At 44.7% G+C, this 19,710-nt stretch overlaps 1 protein-coding gene across 1 annotated transcript in view; it reads right to left on the bottom strand.

Moving 5' to 3' along the window:
* Nucleotides 1-19,143, bottom strand: part of LOC103356729 (roundabout homolog 1) — a 123,725-nt gene extending 104,582 nt beyond the window's left edge. Inside the window, exons 1-2 of the mRNA XM_008280981.1 lie at nucleotides 18,615-19,143; nucleotides 2,206-2,532 (exon numbers count right to left, since the gene is read on the bottom strand). Coding sequence (XP_008279203.1) covers nucleotides 2,206-2,532; nucleotides 18,615-18,675 — 388 coding nt within the window. The 5' untranslated portion in view covers nucleotides 18,676-19,143. The remainder of the gene's footprint in view (nucleotides 1-2,205; nucleotides 2,533-18,614) is intronic.
* Nucleotides 19,144-19,710: the final 567 nt, after the last annotated feature.

The raw sequence follows: 19,710 nt of genomic DNA, 5'->3' as shown, positions 1-19,710 counted from the left end.
TCTAATTCAAGGAAAACAAAAACATAATGGGAGCAGAATCCTATCTTAAGCTTGTTTGAATACACAAGGCAAACAGGATTCACGGTGACTGCATTAGGCCAGGCTTTGGGTTAAGAGACTCAGATAGAGAGATTGTGGGCTGTACTGTACATGTGGTTAATGATAAACCAAACAAACTGGGTTAGCTCTCCTAGCCTGGCAAAACAGGACTTGTTGAAACGTGGATTATGTTAACAATCGCTGGTGAGACGGGAAACGGTAAAAGCCAGTCTCTTACAATAACATCTCCGAAAAGTTGTGATTTCAGCTTTTAAAGTGAAAACGTTGAAGGGGGGAGAGCGAGGCAAAGTAAACACAATTAAAACCATGACTTCCTTCTTTGGAGTTTCATTGGAAATTAAGCCCCCGACTCACTCCGAGTAAAACACCGTGTCTACAGCGTTCGACTCATAACAGTAACGGTATGACAAGCATCTTAAACGACAACAAGGACTCCGAAATGCTTTAAAACTCTCTCCTACCCTCGTGAGTCAGATTTATGGCGTGTAGTTTCTTCACTCTGGAGTTTAAATGCAAGCTTGTAAAGAAATCTCTGAGTTTCTGGCCTTTTTCTTTTTTTTTCTTCTGCCTTTTTTCGCCGGCAGAGTTCCATCTCGGTTGCTCCGACAACATAATTATATGTAGTTAGGCATGAGCTGCAGAGAGGGGTGAGTGAGAGACACCAGCTGAGTGAGAAGGAGAGCGAGGGCTGGAGCGCAGTGGCTTGTCATTACGGGTCTGTTTGAACCTTATACAGAATAAGCAGCCCAAACTTGAGACCGAGCCAATGGTGCTTTGGTCCTCAAGCTTCACGCCAAGTGTCTTGTTTTTCTACTTGAAAAAAAACCCACCTCTGAAATAAACACTGTATATCATCTGCTGCATGGGGAAAATATTTTTAGTATTATGACCGATGGAAAACTTTTAAATGTGCAAAACTTGGACGCGCTCGTATTTTTATAAAATTATGCAGAATTGTCATTTTAACGCTGCCAAAGCCTGGCTGGAAACATATATTGCAGGATACACGAGGACAACTCACCATCTTGACCACCAGTCTGCACTGAATTTCTGCAGCTCATCCGAAACGGGACGTCTAACGCTCAATTCAAAAGAAGTGCTCATGGAATAGGTTGTAAAAACCTTGTGTCTGATCTAATGCTTCTCACTTTGTACTGACAGCGGAGGCTTGTCCCATCTGTATATTACAGAAATCCCACAAATACAGCTTAAATCCAAAAAGCAAGCATCTGAATGACACGTCATTGCCGAGACCATTACAAAAAAGCGGGCAGCTCATGCCCGGCCCGGCAACCCCTCGCACTCCACATTCATTCTCACACACACACACATCATTCTTTCTTTCCCCATCTTGATTGGATTACAGTCAGCGGGTTGGTGACAGCCTCTGGGCATGCTAGAGGAGCGCTTGATAACTGAGCTCCCCTCCTCAGCCAGTCAAGAGAGCAAAGAGATAATATATCTGCAGAGCTGACCTCACCAACGTCAGCAGCCTTTTAAGAATCATGGGAACAAATATGCCAACACAGGTCACAACTCACAAAAAAAAGACTTCAGAGTCTAGAGAGATTATTAACTTCTACATTGCGTACTCACGACTGCCAAATATTATCCTAACTAATATGTCTCAAAGCCTGCTTGTTGACCATGGAGATGCTTAAATCCACTTTACATCAAAGCTCGTCTGTTATTGCACGAGCGTAGCAGACAATGAAAGACATCTCTGAATGAAACGAGTGGGAAAGCTCTTCATTGAAAGATGACTAAACACAGATGCAATGATTGCATTCCTTTCGATATAAAACCTCATATCTATCTCTCTGACAAAAAGCAGAAGCAGGGCCAAAACAGAAAGGGCTTTGTTCCTATTGTAGCTCCTGACCACCTACCAAGGGCCCTTTAGAGAAGCACTCACCCTGGAATGATCAGGCCACTTCTCCCCCAAGGCTCCACAGGCCTACGGAGACCGCTGGGCCAAACACATCCTGCCCATCTCCTGAGAGATTATCCAACTCACTGAACACATTGAGCCCAGCAACACTGGACGAAACTGGAGCCTGCTATTCAGCTCCATCTGAACCCAAACTCTTCCATTCACACCCTTAGCAGAGACAAAGACGAAATAGGAAGACATGCTGCACTTACTGGCTACTTCCAGCGAGGCGTTGTGGCTCACTGCCTCTCCCAGGTAGTTGCGAGCAACGCAGACGTAAGAACCTTCGTCCGGTTTGCTGCGTCGTCCGTGGACGATGCGCAGGAAGAAGAGCGAGCCGCTGGGCAGCAACATGCGCTGCGAGCGGGGATTGTCCCGGTCGGTTTCCACCCGCTCTCCATCCTTGTACCACTCCACTGTCGGGGTTGGCCGCCCCTCCGCTTTACAGTTGAGAGTAGCGGGTTCCCCTTTGGAAACAATCAGGTCAGATGGGTGCTCCACAATTCGGGGTGGGGTGTCCTCTTGACGCAGACGGGATCCTGGGAAAGAAATGGCAAAAGTGAAACTTGACATCTGCAAGGATTTTATGTCCTTATTTACCTCTGTTATAATAAAGTATGGCCTTCAAACCTGATGTAGGTCTTGCTCAGCAGCAGCTTTAAAGGCAACTATACCTGCTCTGGATATATCGAATTGGCAACCGACAGTAGGAATCTTGCACCACATAGGGTCAGTATTCTGTTTGATTCAGCCTACATTACCTTTTAGTGCTTTTTGCTTTCAATTTCAGACATACGGTTCTAAACTTAAGCAAAGTACCATAACACCATGCATGTCAACTGCACTGATATTTGCACATCACACCTACATTCAGGACAAACTTGACAGTAAAAGAATGATTTTATTCCAGTGCAATAAGAAGCACTGCTGATCCAAGTAGCAGTGAGGACCGAATGAACTAGCAATCTGTGAACAAAGTCACTCTCTAATTACAGCAACAGCTCCTTCAGCAAAGGTTAACATCGCTGCAGCTATGTGACTCTGTCATTTCTCAGATCAAAGAGCAGAAAAGAAGGAAAAGAAGGCAACGGTAAACAAGAAGATGACACACCTTAGAGGTAAAAGGAAATTAAGAGATAAAAGATAAGATAAAGGGCAAGAGCAGAGATTACACTATTGAAGTAAAACAAAGCAGCTAAAGCAGTGTCAACAGGAGTGCCAAGGGGGTTAACACCCCACTGCTATCTCTGGTCATTACTATTGCTCTCTGGCCAGTCAGCTGTGGCTATCAAACCTGCTTTACATGCAAATTAGCTTCCTGTTGTTAATTCCTGAAGGGTGGGACTTAATGGCGGTGAATTCATTGTGTGCTTTCACACAAAAGTGAGTGTATGTGCTGCAGGGAGAGAGAAAGAGAAAGAGAGCTCTTCCCTCCTCACCATATCTACCAGCAGAGGCCTTTGGAGCCCATTCAGCACCAATTAAAGAGAGTCGGGTCTAATTGGAGGCACAGGCCTGCAATTAATTTACCCAGCATCCCGTGAACTTGCCACACTGCCTCATTTATGTGCCATCCCCCCGTTACCCTACAAAAACCGGTGCTGAGCAGGCATCTTCTGCCGTTGCCACATATTTTAGGTAAAGTCAGCATAATTAGTGACAGCTCTGTGGAAAGATTAATCACTTCAGCGCAGAAGTGTGGTGTGGTCACTGAAATATAATTAATCCAGTATCCCAATGAAGGACATCATGATCGCGAGTCTTTTTCAAGTCGCTCCTGAACTAACGCTTATGACAGGCTGTGAAAATGACTTGATTGATGGTTATCATCAGAAATAGTCAAACGGTTATCAAGGCTGGAGTTTCTCTACCACAGGGTTCATCTGTTCTTACATAAATCTTGCACTAACGTGAGGCTCGATGAAGACTCTTACTTTGGGACATGTTTAGACGTTGCATGTGTTTTCTAAAAGTACTGGTCACCAACTGAGGTGTATCCGTATGACGGCAATGATTGTGGGAAAATGTTGCAAATAATAGGCTGTGAAAGGCAGCTTATTTGAATTAAATTTAATCTATATAGTGCCAAATACACACATATGTCATCTCAGGGCACTTGAGGTCAAGTCCTCACAGTATTATGGAGAGAAATCCAACAATTCCCCCATGAACATCGACACAGTACACAAGGATTTGTTCTCAGATTAGAGTTGAAAATAATTAAATGAAATCCGGCGCTTAAGATGGAGCAATATCACTGATGCTGTGCAGTAACTTCATGCCACAAAACACTGCATTATAAATTTGCCAGCGACAATTACTCTATTCGGAGCAGTTACACTAAAGCCAATCAGTTGATGTTTCAATATTTTGTGGCGACGTGACAAAGTCTTGCTCAGAAATCTCTGTAATTCTGAATCTGGTTTTGTTCCTGCATGTCAGACCCTCTGCTGCTATAAAAAACATATCTGTAGATTAAAGCATTTCTGAGAGACAGACAGAAGCAGATGGAGAATTAGAGTGCGACACATCAAGCCTTTAGCTAGAATGAATTAGTCAACTATCTGGCACTGAATAAAGTTTATAAAAAATACATATCTGGTGCTTCCTGGCTATTGGAGCTGCCACTTCGCTAATTAACCTCCATTTGTAACCTGCTCTTTTGAACCTACGGACCATGTGCCAACAACGCCCAGCCCTTTGGTCAGGCAGCACAGAGCCCAGCGAACACTCATCAGTCTGCTGGCGTACACAAGCCCATTACCACCACAGCGACTGCACCACTACCACCGTACTCCACCAGACAAGGCAAGCTAATATGTTTTATTAAAGAGGACTTTGAAGAGCTCCGTCGCTATCTGCTCTCCCCCGTTCCCTTCCTGATTTAGATAGCTCCTCTCTAATTTGAAACGGTCTGAAGTTTGGGGTTTTATGGGGGAACCATTAACTATTTAGATGTGGCCCACTGTGAGGGGAGCGGTGCGCTGGGAGGTGCTGTGTTTGATCAGAGACTGTTTACTGTAGATGATTACACCGGATCTGCATGATTAACATGCACACTGAGAATACAATATACAGTGGGGGTACAGTGTCCTATTACAGAGAAGCTGGTAAGAATAAGCTGCTAGATAAATACTCTGCAGTTCATATGGCACTCTAATAAGTGTTTTGGGTGCGATTCCTGAGAGGGTGTGTGTGTTTTGAACAGTGAGTGGGTGCAAGCATGTATCAGTTACACAATGCTATTATCCTTTCCTTGTCCCTGATTGAATTCTTTGTGTGCATACTCCATGTGTGTGTGTGTGTGTGTGTGTGTGTGTGTGTGTGTGCGGCGCTGATCCCCACAGACACCGTCAGTGACCTGCGTTACTTCAGCTCCATTACCCCTCACCAGGGCAGGAAGACACACAGGCGGTGTACTCTGTCATAGAACAAACGCTCTCGCCTCTACAGGTGCGAGCTTTTAGAAGACGGCCAATAAGCCAGCTTCATGCTTCGTCCCCGCAGCTCGCAAAGAAGACCAAATCTGAGGCAGGAGCTAGAGACGGGCAGAGTGCACACTCCACTGCTGAACCGAGCTGCTCACCGTCTCTTTCTCGCTTCACTTTGAGTCGTCTAACCCTGCCTTCATTTCAAAGCGCTGCCCTTCCTTCTCCTCTGCTGCTTTCAACCACCCTCTCTCCTATTTTCTATCCCCCTATGCCTCCCCCCCCCGCTTCACTTTGCTTCCAGACAGAGAATGTGAGATGAGCTAATGCAATACACAGCCTCACCAAAGGGAAGCTGGGACTTCTACTGCAAGGATCTGATCGATTGGTGCCCGAGGCAAAATTCTCCTTCTCCCTTAACCCTCTCACTTGCTGGAGCGCACAGTTTCTTTTTTTTTTTTTTTTCTTCTTTCTCATCTGCTCACATAGGCACACTCACACATACGCAAAGTTAAACTATGCTTGAGGGAGCCTTTTGCTCGCTGTGGAGGTAATTAAAAAAACCAACAACTCTGTGACTTTCCTCACTTGTAAAAGCAATCTCTGTAATGAACAACAAAAGCCGACAGCAACGATGAGCACGGTGAATTGAACAGCCTCAGACCCATCCATACAGTCACCACAAGGGTCCGGACCTAGACATTGACCCATATACTGTACGCATGCAAGGATTCATGAAGACCTCCGGGCATTTGCTCAATCTGGAATCCAAGCTCCTCCAGTCGCTGATAGACATGGCATGAAGATGAGATTTGGGATGGTTCTCAAGAAGCTGCAGCCATTAAAGCACGAGGCATGAATTGTGTATTAAGATTATGGCTACCAGCTTCCTATCAATAAATCTGTGTGCTGGGGCTAAACTTGATTTCCACCCTCCAACGTGATGCTGTGAATCTTTATTCCACAAGAAAAGCCTGTTTCCTCAATCTGATAAAAAATAATACGCATAAGAGGCAGACTACTTACCATGCAAACAGCACAATGTGACCTACTGAGCACTGCACTGGAATCTAAGCTTCTGCTCTGACAAAAGATGCACTATTAATTGTGTATAATTACATAATGCCTCTTACTGTCATTGTAAATAGCCATGATGTCAACGACATGAAACAAGCAATGAAGTCTGCAAGTCTGCAGCTTTGTGGTGCTACAAAGCTTACATGTCTGGGAGGTAGCAATCGATCCAGCTATTCTGACTGAAAGCAAAGAAGACCCTGCAGCAACCTTGACTCTGAGCAGCAAAAAAAAAAAAAAAAAAAAAAAAAGCCAGACACAGTTTACTCCACCAGAGCCAGGGTCATTCCTTAAACACAGCACTTTTACCCTTTGCAATTAAAAGCTTATAGAGGCCCAAAGGCAACATTATGTGCACAGCATTTCATTACTATCCACTGAAGAAAGTCTCTATATGAAGAAGTGGTTTACGTGAATGGAGAGAAGCAGCAAGATAAGTGAAAAAAAACCCACAGAAAACAATCACCTAGCTGCAGTAATCAGTTCGGCTCCAGTGATTTCCCTAGCTTAAAAAAAATAAATGTGCCTCTGTCTCTCACAGCTCTTTTCCATGGCTACTATCTTGGCAGAGTGTGAGGAAGAGGAAGGCAGCCAGGCACCTGCCCTTTACCCCAGAGAACTCACAGGGGAGAAGGACAGTGAAGCAATTTAGATCTGTTGTTACTGTGGTCCCCCGAGGTAGGGAGACGGGATAATGTGTCGACTTCCTCCAATGATAAAACAACTTCACAATGCCGGCTCATTCACTCAGATCTGTGCCATACGACAAAGGGATGACAGCCAGAGGATTTCATTTAAATATCCGAATAAATTTGCGGTTAAGTTTCATTTCCCTGTTAAAGGCGCCCAAGGTCACAGGATCTCATAAAGGCAGACACTAAAACTGAGAGGTGTTGCAGGAGCCCGAGCGGCATCATCACACCGAGTATCAGATGTCCAGCTGAGCAACGGCAGAGATACGGAATATGGATCAGCGATAAGGAAGGCCGAGCACAGTAGGGCACTCCCTATCTACAGCGCCATTAATCTGTGATTAGGGGACTTAAGAGGGATTTATGGCAGAGATAAGAGCAGAGGGCGTGTCCCTCGGGGTAGCCAGGCGGAGACTGGAGCCACGCCTGCTCGGGGACGCGGCTGGCCAATAAACGAGCGAACGCGAGAAGAAAAGGCACCCTTTTCTGTTGAATTAGAGAAGATAACGGAGAGAGAGGGCAGAGATAAGAGGCAGAGACGGAAACGGAGAGAAAAAGGCAAGGCACTGTACTCCCGCTGATCAGATGACATTAACAGGAAAGTGAAACTGAATCTTTTATGGTTTCAACCTCAGAATCCCACCCTGGAATGCGCTGCATGAATGACTTTGCCAGTTGCATCAGATCAGACCTGTTTTTAATGTTACACAAGGCTATCGCTTACACTCCTAAGAGGCAGGATTAGAGCCCTGTGTGTGAGTGTGTGTGGAGATCCCGAGGTGGGGTGATGGAGGGGGATGATGGATATCTTTATGGCCTCTTTCTCTCCTCATCTCTTTGTCTCCATTTACCAAACAGAACGGGGTTTGGTTACCCCGCTTATACTACAGCAGCACTTGAAAACCGATATCAGCTTTCAAAAAAGTAGTACCTCTATCCAAATTTGTGCTTTTTTTTTTTAATCCAAACAAACCTAAAGCGCATTACCTGCAGGTTTACACACAACACTATGACCCAGCACTATCCTGTTTGATTGTTTCCCTGTATTTGCTGTTATAGAAACTAAGTCAGCATCCTCACAGACAATTACAATGCTGCCACTGATAATTTAAGTGGAATGTGGATTCTGCAAACTGAAATATAAACACAACACAAAGCTCTTTTGTTATTATTACAGAAAAGACAATGAGCAAGGTTGAGGAAGTATTGAGAAAAGATGAACAGTGGGCCTACTGTGGTGTCTCTGTGAGGATCCCAACACTATTTATTTCATTGCAAACAATAGGAAAGCATGAGAAACCAGTTGTTTTTTTTAAAAAACAAACAATACCAATGACTTGTTCTTTCCACACGACTCGCTTTAGTCTTTAAGTTGTGTGGAGAGTACCTAATAAAATATTTAGAGCCGCCAAAATTGCTTTATCACTGTCGCTGCCTTTGATCATCCTGTTGCTCATTTGTCATCCGCAATAAAGACGTGACAAATCTGCTGATGATGCCATAAACAAGCGGCTCTCCTTCCTTTGCTCGGGGACAAGGGTTACTAACATGAGCTCCACTGCTCTGGGATATTCACAGTGACGGCTCATCAGGACGCGAACCAGCGGAGGCCTCCAGGCCCGGAGGACCCAGCCCCGGTTCCTGGCTGTGTCAGCTGGGAAACGCATCCCTGGTTCTCTCCAGGCAAAGGAGGGCCAGGTTGGGAGTAAGACAGCGTAGCAGAGTGCTCCTCTGGGAGGCTGGGGCCCATCCTGCTCTGGGGCCCCCATCTGAATGTAAAACAATAGCAGCAGTATTTCCACTTCTGCTCCAGGCTGCATGCATTATTGCAAGTATGATAAAGGAGTATTGATGCTCATGAAACACCTTGTAAGTCAACTGAAGACAACACAGACATCTTTGTTTCACTTGTCTTTAAAAAAAATCTTGAAGAGAGACTTAATAACAGACGGATTGATTTTTTTCATTCGTCAACGTTACAGGCTGAGCGTGCGGCCTCAATTTAAATAGCCATAGTAATTCTACATAGACTGTCAGCAACAAAATAATGATGAGCAAATGTGAAAAAACATAACACGAGGAAAATATGCTATCCAGTGATACATTTTTAACAGAAACCCGGGGGACACAATTGTGGTTGAGCTGTAGCTCCTCCTGATGCCAATCTGCTGCAGTGAGTGTCATAGATACAAACAAAAGCTGTCAAACTCTGCAGCAGGCCAAGAGGGCAGAATTCATTCCTGCAGGATAAACGCAAGTTCTTTATTATATCAATTCACTGGGACAAGGAGGAAATCTGTATTGGAAAAGACTGGAACGCTTGTTAGGAAGCTGCCTGTCAAATTGGCTCTGGAGACCGGGCAGATGGGCCGAACAGAGCAGGCTGGATGCAAGCAAAGAGTCGGTCTGTCTCCGTGCATGTGTGTCAGTCTATCTGCTGTCTATCTATCAATGTATTCACAATGTGAGCAGACTCACAGGCTCCTCAGGTTGACCCTACACATTCACAGCAATGACCTGAGAAGAAAACCCAGCCCACACTTCTCAGGAACACCGATGTCAAGGATGTCATTCCTTCAGCAGAACAGAAACCTCGAGAAAAAGGGCTGTAATTAATATGGAGCACAGATGCCAGGCTTAGACCTTCTATTAGGAAGCCTGTGTATGCAGCACAGTTGAGGCTTGGAGTATGGGGGGTATTACAGAAAAAGAAGCGCAAAGGGAGCGCGAGCAGGCAATTACTTCTTGTTTTTGTTTTCCAGCATTGCCATTTTAATGAGGTTTGACCAGTGCGATCTTAGTGATACATCAAAGCTTTCTCCAACAGCAGGATTGGAGAAGCAGGGGTAATTGAATACACTGGTACATTTATTTCCCAACAGGGGATAGTGAGCATCTCACTGCCGACTTCTTACTTCCATGAGCTGCTCGACTTGAAATCCTCTAGAGATTAATAAAAGTGTATTTCAGCAAAACAATTTGCTCGGCATTTTGAAAAACAAATATATAGTTAACTGAATGCATTACGAACATTAATGGATGGGAACGGAACTGCAGGGTTAATGAAAGTAAAATGTATGCTTAATTTAATTGGAAAGCGTGGCGGTCTGCTCTCCTCCAAGGTCACTCTCTGGACTGGCTGCAGTATTTCTGTTGCTGTGACCGGCCATGATGGGACTCTGATAGGTGGCGGGAGGTGGAGGGAGGCCAGGGGAGGGGCAGAGGGACCAGCGCACTCAGCTGGCACAGCCCGGCCACAGGGAGTATGGCATGTGGGCCCAATGCCAAGAAAAAGAGCAGTTCTGAAGAGATGCCAAAGTGAATCGGGGCAGGCATGGCCAAAAAGCACCTAATGCTTTTTAAATGTTATTTATTTGATTGCAGCGGTGATACAGGCCTGGTGTTGGACCAGTGTTGTATTACAGTCCCTGAGAGCAAAGCTGATGACCTTAACTGCTTATGTAGGCTATTCTAAATGCTCGGCCAAACACATTCTAAAGCAAATCTTAGACAGCTGGCTGCTGAAAGGGAATTTCATTTAGTGCATTCAGTGGAGGGCACAATGGTAATGTCTGAGCGCAGAAACTTGGCACATTTCCTTTGTGGTGCCCTTTAGGTTAAAAGGGTAAGCACGGAGCACATAGCACCGGAGTGTCAATGTGTGCAGGCTTGCGTATGTGCATATGTGCAACAGTGGTTCGCATACTGTAGCTGTGGTGGTATTATTAAAGTGAAACGTGGCTCCTATAGCATAGGTTAAGACTCCGTGGAGCCATGTGGCAAAATCCCAGAGACACCAGCGTGGGCCTGCTGAGTGGGGCATGGCCCAGGTCCAGCCAAATGGAACACAAATCGCCCCGAACTGTTCAAAACCTGGCCTGGAAAAATTAAAGTGGGATGTAAGGCTTGCCATGTGATGCACAGTAAATATTTGGTCAAAATTAATGAAGGGGCAAAGTCTGCCAAGAAGCCTTTTTCTAGACGTCCACAGAGGGGAGACTGTGCCCAGTCTGGCATTAAAAAGAAATTTCCTTCTGCAGACAACTGCTCACTGGCCTGTCTGCTTTCCAGCACCCACTTACCACGTCCTCTCCTCAAAACACATACCAACTGTCCAGGTACACAGTGTATCTATCCGAATACTGTTTCCTTCCACGCTACAGCTGAGTATGACTTGATCACAAATGAATCCCAGCTCCTTAATTCTCATCTGCCAGTTTTCTATTTTTGACAGAAGAAATAATGTTAAACATCTGAGGAAGTTTTCAAAGGAAACCTGTTTTCCTCCACAGTTGAAGACAGTGGCGGCTGTGAAGACGAATGCAAGAGAGGAAATATCCGTATCACCAACAGCCTTCAAAACTGTTTTGTAAGTGGAAATACCCACCCTGAGGACATGGCTTCTTCTTTCCATTAATACAGAATTCCATTGATTTTCCCCCCAACTTCTCCCATAAAAAGATGATCAACTGCGAGGCAACCAATAAAGAGATATTTTTATCTTTGGAATGCATCATTCCTGTTTTATTAGCGGCTCTAAAGAAGGGTGTAGTCTGCACTGTCATACCGAAAAGACAAACCGAACCAGGGCAAATTTAAAGCCTGTATTTTCTACGGAGAGGTGAATAAAATCAATGAATTTCTTTCACCCAAATTTCAAAAGCAAATCCGTGGACAGGGGCTACAAGCTCAGCTCAAAGTCAAAAGGTAAAGACAGCGCTTTGGATGATTTTAGCTTTGGTTATCCAGAAATCCATACAGATTTAAAGTTCCTCTCCGGTTGTTGATTTAACCCCTAAAAACTCCTCTCTGTGTAGCAAAGTTGCATAATTAGGAGGGTTTCTCTATGAAAATAATCCCTTCCTGCCTTAAAATGGCTTAGACGAAACCCTACACCGTTGCAGATCTATGAAGTCGCCGCCTCTGTCTCCACACATCCCTTCTCACTCGCTGCAGCTCATCAGACTAGTTCACCTGCTGCTTTGTTCAAACACTAAAAACTACTCTGTGCTACACAATGTCAAGTTGTACTATTGGAGTGATTTAACCACACATGTCTGAACCAGAGACAAAAGAAGAACGAATCAGAGAGCCCAACCTCGGATTCGTATGAAACCGCAGATGTCTGAATAAGAGTTTTTCAACATTAAGTGGCAAAATGGAAACGACTGCTTGTTTCTAGCATATAAAGAAAACCATCACATGGACGCGTTCACAAGGTAAAAAAAACTGCCACAAACCACAAGGGCGTCTTTAAAGATGTCAAATGAAAGTCTGTCATTACCATTTAAAACACTAAGCAGAGGTGGAATAATGCCCTGATTAAAGGACAGACTGGCATGGAATAATCAAGGCTGAACGGTAAACGAAAGCAAGACAGAAGTGGGACGGATTATACGACAGAGCACCTACAGATATTTTGCAACAGTGTTTTCTGAGCCAAGACAGGTGAGATTACTAAAGTGCATGTAGGGAAATGAGGGTGAGGCTTTTAACCTAAAGTGCACAGTTAATAGTTTGAAGTATGAAGCTTGTGATTAAGACTTGCTGACAGACACACTGGCAAAAAGTAAAAGCAATCTTGTGTTTAAAGCCTGAGGAACCTGTCGTTCAGCCGGCGACTGCAATTGTTATTCAATTGGAGCTTTCATTGTGTGAAGCAGGAAGAAGGGATGTAGGAGAGAGAGAGAAAGTTGAGGAGGCTAAAATGTTGACAGGAAGGATTGATAAACAGCTCTGCAAGTCTTTCAAAAGAATAGTTTGAGCCTTTAAAAAAAAATCAAGAGGCTGTCTGTATGACTCAGAAGTGTTGCTCCTGTTCAAAGGGTTCAGGAGCTTTGAGCAGAGAGTGGCACCACACTCATTATCGACAGCGAAGAAAATGTTTGGGATTTTTTTTTCAATGCTGACATCAGATTTAAGGAAAATGTCACCAATTTGCAGAAAAAGTGGGTAAGCCTGATAATAGCCTGGGATTAAAGTTAATCTCCCAACTCAGAGCAACTGTGTATTTACATGTTGGAAAAATCACACAGTTATTTGAAGCCTCCTCACCATGGTTACAGCTCAACGGTGGGACCGGCTCCTAAAGCAGTCCTATAATAGTGAATTTCAAGGTCACCTTCTCATTAATTATGTTTTTTCAATGCTTCCCCTTAAATAGAGTTGCACCCCTCCTACTTTTATCACTGTCTTTTGTGCGACAGAATTAGCCCTCCGGAACTAGTCGACGTTAGTGCTGATGCAGCTCTGCGTGAGAGTGGGTTTTGTGACTCCTGACGCATCACAACTGCGCTGGATGGAATTAAAAACGATGTTTCAAAATGTAAAAAATAAACAGGAAATGATGTTGACGGGGTGGGAGAGCCTTGTCACCAGAGGGAATCTTAACTACGACAGTATTGCTGCGAGGGGGAGGAACCAAAGACATTAATCAACTAATTAGCAGTCTCTCTTTTAACTGCTAATTTAATCTATTCCTCTCAGTCTCTTTAATGGTATTTTCCCCTGTCAGTTATAACCAAAGAGAGGTTTAGCATTTCAAAAGTGTATCCAGGCCTTGAAATGAGAGGGTAATAGAATGGTCGCAGAGGCTGGGAGGAGGCCTGAGCTCAGGGAGTGAGAAAGAAAAGAAGGATACTGGGGAAAGGCTGTCCTCAATGCCATCTCTAGGTCTCCCCGGTGGAGAAAATGAAAGGGAGGGAGGTCTGAGCCTTTTTAAAATGCACAAGGCAGAGCACCCCACGGTAGCATAGCTTCACCAACCACAGCAAACGGCGAGCCCAGGGCAGGCCCTCTGGGAGTTCCTGAGCGTGCAGAATTTAGCTCCGCAAGGCACGTCGGCCATGCTACCAGAAACCGAAGCCTCAATGCCACACCGGAGCTTCGCACCATCTTTTATTTACTCAGCACTTCTAAAAATCAACTTCACCTCTCCCCACATGTCCACCTTTGAAAGAAAAAACAACACCAGCGTTCTTCGCCTCACAGTTTTTCCACCACTATCGCCCTAATCAGCAAATTCGGGGCCCATGAGGGACCAGTAGGAATATGCAATGTGAGCATAGGGAGCCCAGATCAAGAGTATTCCCAGAGCTGGTGTGTTATGGTACGTTTGACTGCTCCGTCCTCCCCTTCGTCCTCTGTTCTCCCCCCCCTTGCATCCATCCCCCTCTTCCCCTTCCACACCCTGGGGTAGCCTTTGTGTAGCCGCACTCCTCCCCTCTACACTCCTCACACACACCCTCAGTCTCTGGTGAACCGTTCTCCTCCCCTCCTCCATGCCTTACAATCACCCTGTTAAGGCAACACAATACGGCCTCCCCGTCCCCATCCCCACAGGCTTTTTTTTTTTTTTTCCTGCGTGTCGGCCTGCTTTATTTGAGAAAGACTCGGCGCTGACCAGTCACAAAAAAGGCAAGTCTTAAAAAATTGGGCCAAAACAAAACAACAAAAAAAAGAAGAAGAAGAAGAAGAAGTGGGGGTTGGGTAAGAGGATGAAGAGATTCCTTAAGCCCCCTTTCGCCACCCCACACAAACACAAACCCCACGTCTCTGCCTTTTCTTCTTGCTCACATCTATATTACTGGGGGGCAGCTAACATGACGCCGTGGCTGGATCAAGTAAGCATGCGTGTGAATCAAATGTAATTTTCTCCTGCATTACTCCAAAAAAAAACATTTTTCCGAACAGGAAGCAAAGCTGTGGGAATTCTAAGCGTGCCATTTGTGCAGCGGGACAGAAACCAGACAACACCTTTCATCCTATAAGGGCACGCCATTCATCACTTCAAGACCAAGAGGCGATAGGGAATGTTTGTCCTCCACGTCAAGTGTCAGAACAAGATGCATTAACTATACTGACCCACGACTTTAATATCCTGGACACGCCTGCTGCCTCCTAACATCAGCCAGCCCCAGACTAATATGCTTGTATGAAGTTATGTTCTGGGGTATTCTTAGTGTAGACAGGCTTTACTCTGTCTGGCTCTACATATTTGGAGCTTAAACTGACAGACAAGTTGACAGACAAAGTGATACTCGCTAAGTAAGTCCTGACAACATTATCAGCAGGCAGTGAGCAAAACTCCCCTAAACTCCCAAACTGAATCCCAGCAAGCAGTTAATTCCTGAGGTATCCAAAATACCAAGAGGCTGACACAAAGGACACTGGGAAGTATCCTCCGTTTTATGAAATTATCTAAATCCTCCGTATCAGTTGAGTTGCAGCCACGGCAAATTACAAACTATTGACGTCAGATGGATTTGTTAATTAATCCAATTAAGCAGCGCTTTTAGGTCATTAAAGGCAGAGCAGTTGGGGGAAAACAGATCATTAAGAGTCACCGCCTAATTTATCTGCCCTCAAACAAACTGCTTTGAAATGTTTATCTTGTCAGTCATTAATGACTTAGCCACAGTTTCTCACGAGCAGGAAGAAGGACAGAGACTGCCCTCCCACATTCCTCCATGTGGTTCCACTAAGCCAAAGTCTGCCTAATCCCGGATCTTAGGGTGTAAAACCCCGTTTGATTCGGATTAGGATCAGATTAATGTGTATTAGTGGAAGTTATGGAGATATACTGTCGCTTTACGGACACTGTCATCCCGCGTAGGTGTGAGATTTTTCAACTGGAAGGTGACACGGCAGACTGGAGACTCTTTCCCATCATGTTTCTCAAGACAACCCAGCGCGCTCGCGTTATCAGAACACCGAGAAACAGCTTGATTTCGGGCCCATTTGGAACAGCGACGAGCTATTTCACAACACTGATAGGCAGTGAGTAACTGTGAGGGGCGGTTAGGAGGAGAGGCAGGCTTTAATGAGAATGTGTTCAGGCCGTGTGAAAGGTGCTCGTAAGACGCCCGGAGACAGAGATGAGTCTCACCTGTGCTCTCTGGTCATTAATTGGCTCTGCAACCTGCTGTGTCCTGTCATATCGCTATGATGTAGGAGGTGGAAGGGCTCTGCAATTTATCAGCACTTATGAGTCAATTTGTCAAGACCTCCACAGCTTGGTGCTGCTGGGACCGCGGCTGATTACCAGGGCACCGCTGCCACTGCCCATATTTTTATCAGCATGAGCGCATACTCACACTTACTCACTCCACTGCTCTGGATATGATCACAGAAAAGTGTGTACAGCGACATGGATGCAAACTTTTAGGGGACAAGTCTGATGTTTGTCCTGAAGATATGCCCATCCTGTTAGTATATATATATCATCCTAACAAGCCTTATCTTCTCAAAATAATCCTGCTAAGTGTGAGAAGTAAAGCCACCCGTGCCCTTTTTTAAATGGTATCTCCTCTGAGGTGAGTATAAGGTCTAAGGAGCCGCCATTAAGTATACAGCAGGAGGACAGATCACCTGATAACAAGGCGCGACATGACAGATGGAGGTATCAATTTACAACCTTCAGACTGTGGCAATAAGCAAGTCATCACAAGTTTGACAGGCCAAAGGTCATCTTATCGCTCTCCCTCTGTTCAACAGATACGAGCAAAAAGTTCATGCATCCCGGTCACCAAAGTGAAAATAATCTTGCTACAATCCATAGAGATGTCACTAAGACTTTACTTAAGTGATCTGATATCTTCCCTACACCAGAATGAAGCTGTTAACCCTCCAATTAGAAGCAAATATGAAATCTTTTCCCTGGCAAGTGGCGTGAAATCCAATTTTCCCAACACTGGTGTCTAATCCAGGACCAATCCTTTGAGTATCTGCTGTCCAGTCCATCTCTATTAGCGGGTCCTATTCTCACGCCTCTCCCAAGGAAACATCCCCAGACATCCTCACAGCCAGGCGTAATTGGAAACCCAGGGTGTCTGACGGACTTTCTCACAGGACGGGACCATTACTGGCTCAGGGTGGAGCAGATGGAGCCGCCACCTAGTTCTCAGAGCTCACCTCTGACCCGACTTCCTGTTTAGGTGCGACGCTGTTTCCTCAAACTACTGTGGCGTCTCAGGCTTTCTCCAGCTCTGCCTCTATACTAAAAGACAAAGACCCAATTCATGGTACCAAACAGAATAGCATCTGAATATGGGCAAAGAGACTCTGCAGACTCCAAACATGGACGAGCAGGAACCATCAGACAAAGAGTTAAAACCACCCATGAGGTCTGATGTTTTAGTTCGGATAAGGTGTTCTAAGATGTTCTACTTGATGCACTGGAGAAGCTAAAGCCACTGCAGCTTGAGGATAATAGATGCCTCACATGTACGCTCACTTTCAGGGACATCTGGAAGCAGACTAAGAATCTGGACTGGTTATAAGCCACAATGGCTTTTCAGGTTTAAACTTGAGAATAATTACGCTGACTATTGCTTGCGTAATTATATAGGTGTGCTGGAGCTACAATAAACAGTAGTAGAAGGCCTGGGTGTCCCTGCTGCTTTTCTGCTACAGGCTTCTTATGAGCATCACACTGCATAGACTTGTTGTGGTAAATTTTCTTTAAACTACTTCTTTGTACAACTTTGTCTTTGTCTAAAATCCACCACATTCAGGGTGCTTCATGTCTTTCGGTGGGGTGGTAGGCATTTGCTTCTTAACTCTGAAGCTACTGACCTGGAAAACCCCAGCTAGCACGGTCCAGAAACTCTATAAAGACATCCATGTGATGGGTGAGGAGGCAAAATGTGTAAGATAATAGGAAGGAAAAAAAAAAAATGCACGCAGCATCAGGCGACAAAGACAAACTGAAACAAAGCTTTTGTAGTTTCACATAATAAATGGCACCAAATTGCATTAAAACAGTCACTGGCTAAGGACAAATGAAAACTGAGCATCTATGTCATTTGATATGCTGCAGATTTTCATTCTAAGAGCACATAAAAAAATGTTGCACTCAGCAATAATAGTCATCCGGGGGAAGAATCATGACATACATGGAAACATGGTCCCCATTGGGGCTCGTGCTGTCTGTATGACCGATGATAGCTGCTCTCTGCACTCATCCCATATGGCCTCAGCACTTTATGTGTGACTTTATGTGTGCTCAGCTTTTAAAAGTTGGACTGCCCCTTTACCCCGAACGTTGACTCTCTTGGTCGAGGAAAATATCACCGTTGTGTCTCTTTGCATTTGTCTTTTTATAGCAATAAAAACCAGAGACGAGCCTCTTACACACATCTAAGCAAAGGCCTGAAACACACTGGAGTAAAATCCAACGTGCAGAATTAGTTTCTAATATGGTTGGCAAAGTTTGTGCCCACAATTTCCCTGCAGCAACCATTTACACATGAGGAGGCATGTGTTTTAATTCATTCTGACACTTTATTTAACGATTTTAACTGAAAATGTGGATTGTGCATGCACTGTAGTCTAATGAAATGATTCTGTATTTGCTGTAGCATCTCAAAAATCATAATTCAAGTCGACGAATGCTCAATAAAAGGCTGCTAGATTCCTCTGACTTACCTGAGCACACATGGAGAATTCCTAACAGAAATACAAATCCAATTGAAGTTGGAGACATCATTCAACGTCTCTCTTATGAGAAATGTTCTTGAGTAATCCAAATTATTCAAAAAGCAATTTAGGCATCCGCTCCTTCATGTCAAAAAAAAACAAAATCTCAGAATCCAGAGTTTAGAAATAAAAAAACAACAACAGAGATTTTGGTTTGTGAGTCACAAAAAAAGGCAAAAACAGTCCAAGAGCAGCTCAAGACCAGCTTGCTTTGGCTTCTTGATATGAGAAGAAGGGTTAAAAAAGAAAAAAGATGAAAAAGAAACTGTTCCAAACAGCTCCAAATGTCACCACATGCTCTGTTCCAGTAGTTCAGTCCAACTGAGCGGCAGCATGTGTTAAAAGAGAAGTAAAGGAGCTCTATCCTTTCTTTGAATTCATCCCGTTGCTGCGCTCACTGATCAGCCAGGCGAGCTCATTTAAATCATTTACTTCCTTTGTGCAACAACAACAACAACAAAAAAGGACAATAAAAACAATAAAGTTAAACTCCAAAGCGAGAAAAAATATAAAAATTAAAAATCCCGTGCTGGAGAAGAAGAAGAAGAAAAAGAAAAACGTTTGCAGTCACATTATTTCAGTCCACTTCTCAATGTGTCACTTGAGATCGGAAACTTTAGCGAGTTAGTCCTGCTGCTGTCCTCCCCTCATCCAGCCGATCCGGACGCGCGATCAGTGCAACTTTTCCATCACTTCTTCTTCTTTCGCTCCCGGTTCTCCTCATCCAGCAACTCCGAGCGATCCGAGTGCGCGTCGCAGACACCGAACCTCACGCGAGAGGGGCGCAACGCGGATTCATATTCGCAGCATTTCATTCAAGGAAAAGCGGAATGCCTCGTCAATTGGTATGCGCCTCTTTCTACCCCCTCCATGGACCCGACAATGTTTCCCAGAGAAGGAAATTTAACCTCTTCCCGCCTGGATCCCACCGAAGCTCCAGCGCAGCTCTCAGGCAGCAGCCGGCTGGATTCTGGTTTTTATTTTTTCTCTCTTTTCTTGAAGTGCGTCCAATAATAAGAGAAACCTTATAAAACTAGCCGGACAT

The sequence above is a fragment of the Stegastes partitus genome, unplaced genomic scaffold (assembly GCF_000690725.1).
Source record: "Stegastes partitus isolate 25-593 unplaced genomic scaffold, Stegastes_partitus-1.0.2 Scaffold216, whole genome shotgun sequence".
NCBI lineage: Eukaryota > Metazoa > Chordata > Actinopteri > Pomacentridae > Stegastes > Stegastes partitus.
The sequence above is the reverse complement of the archived record's forward strand: the minus strand, read 5'-3'. Positions and strand labels throughout refer to the sequence as shown.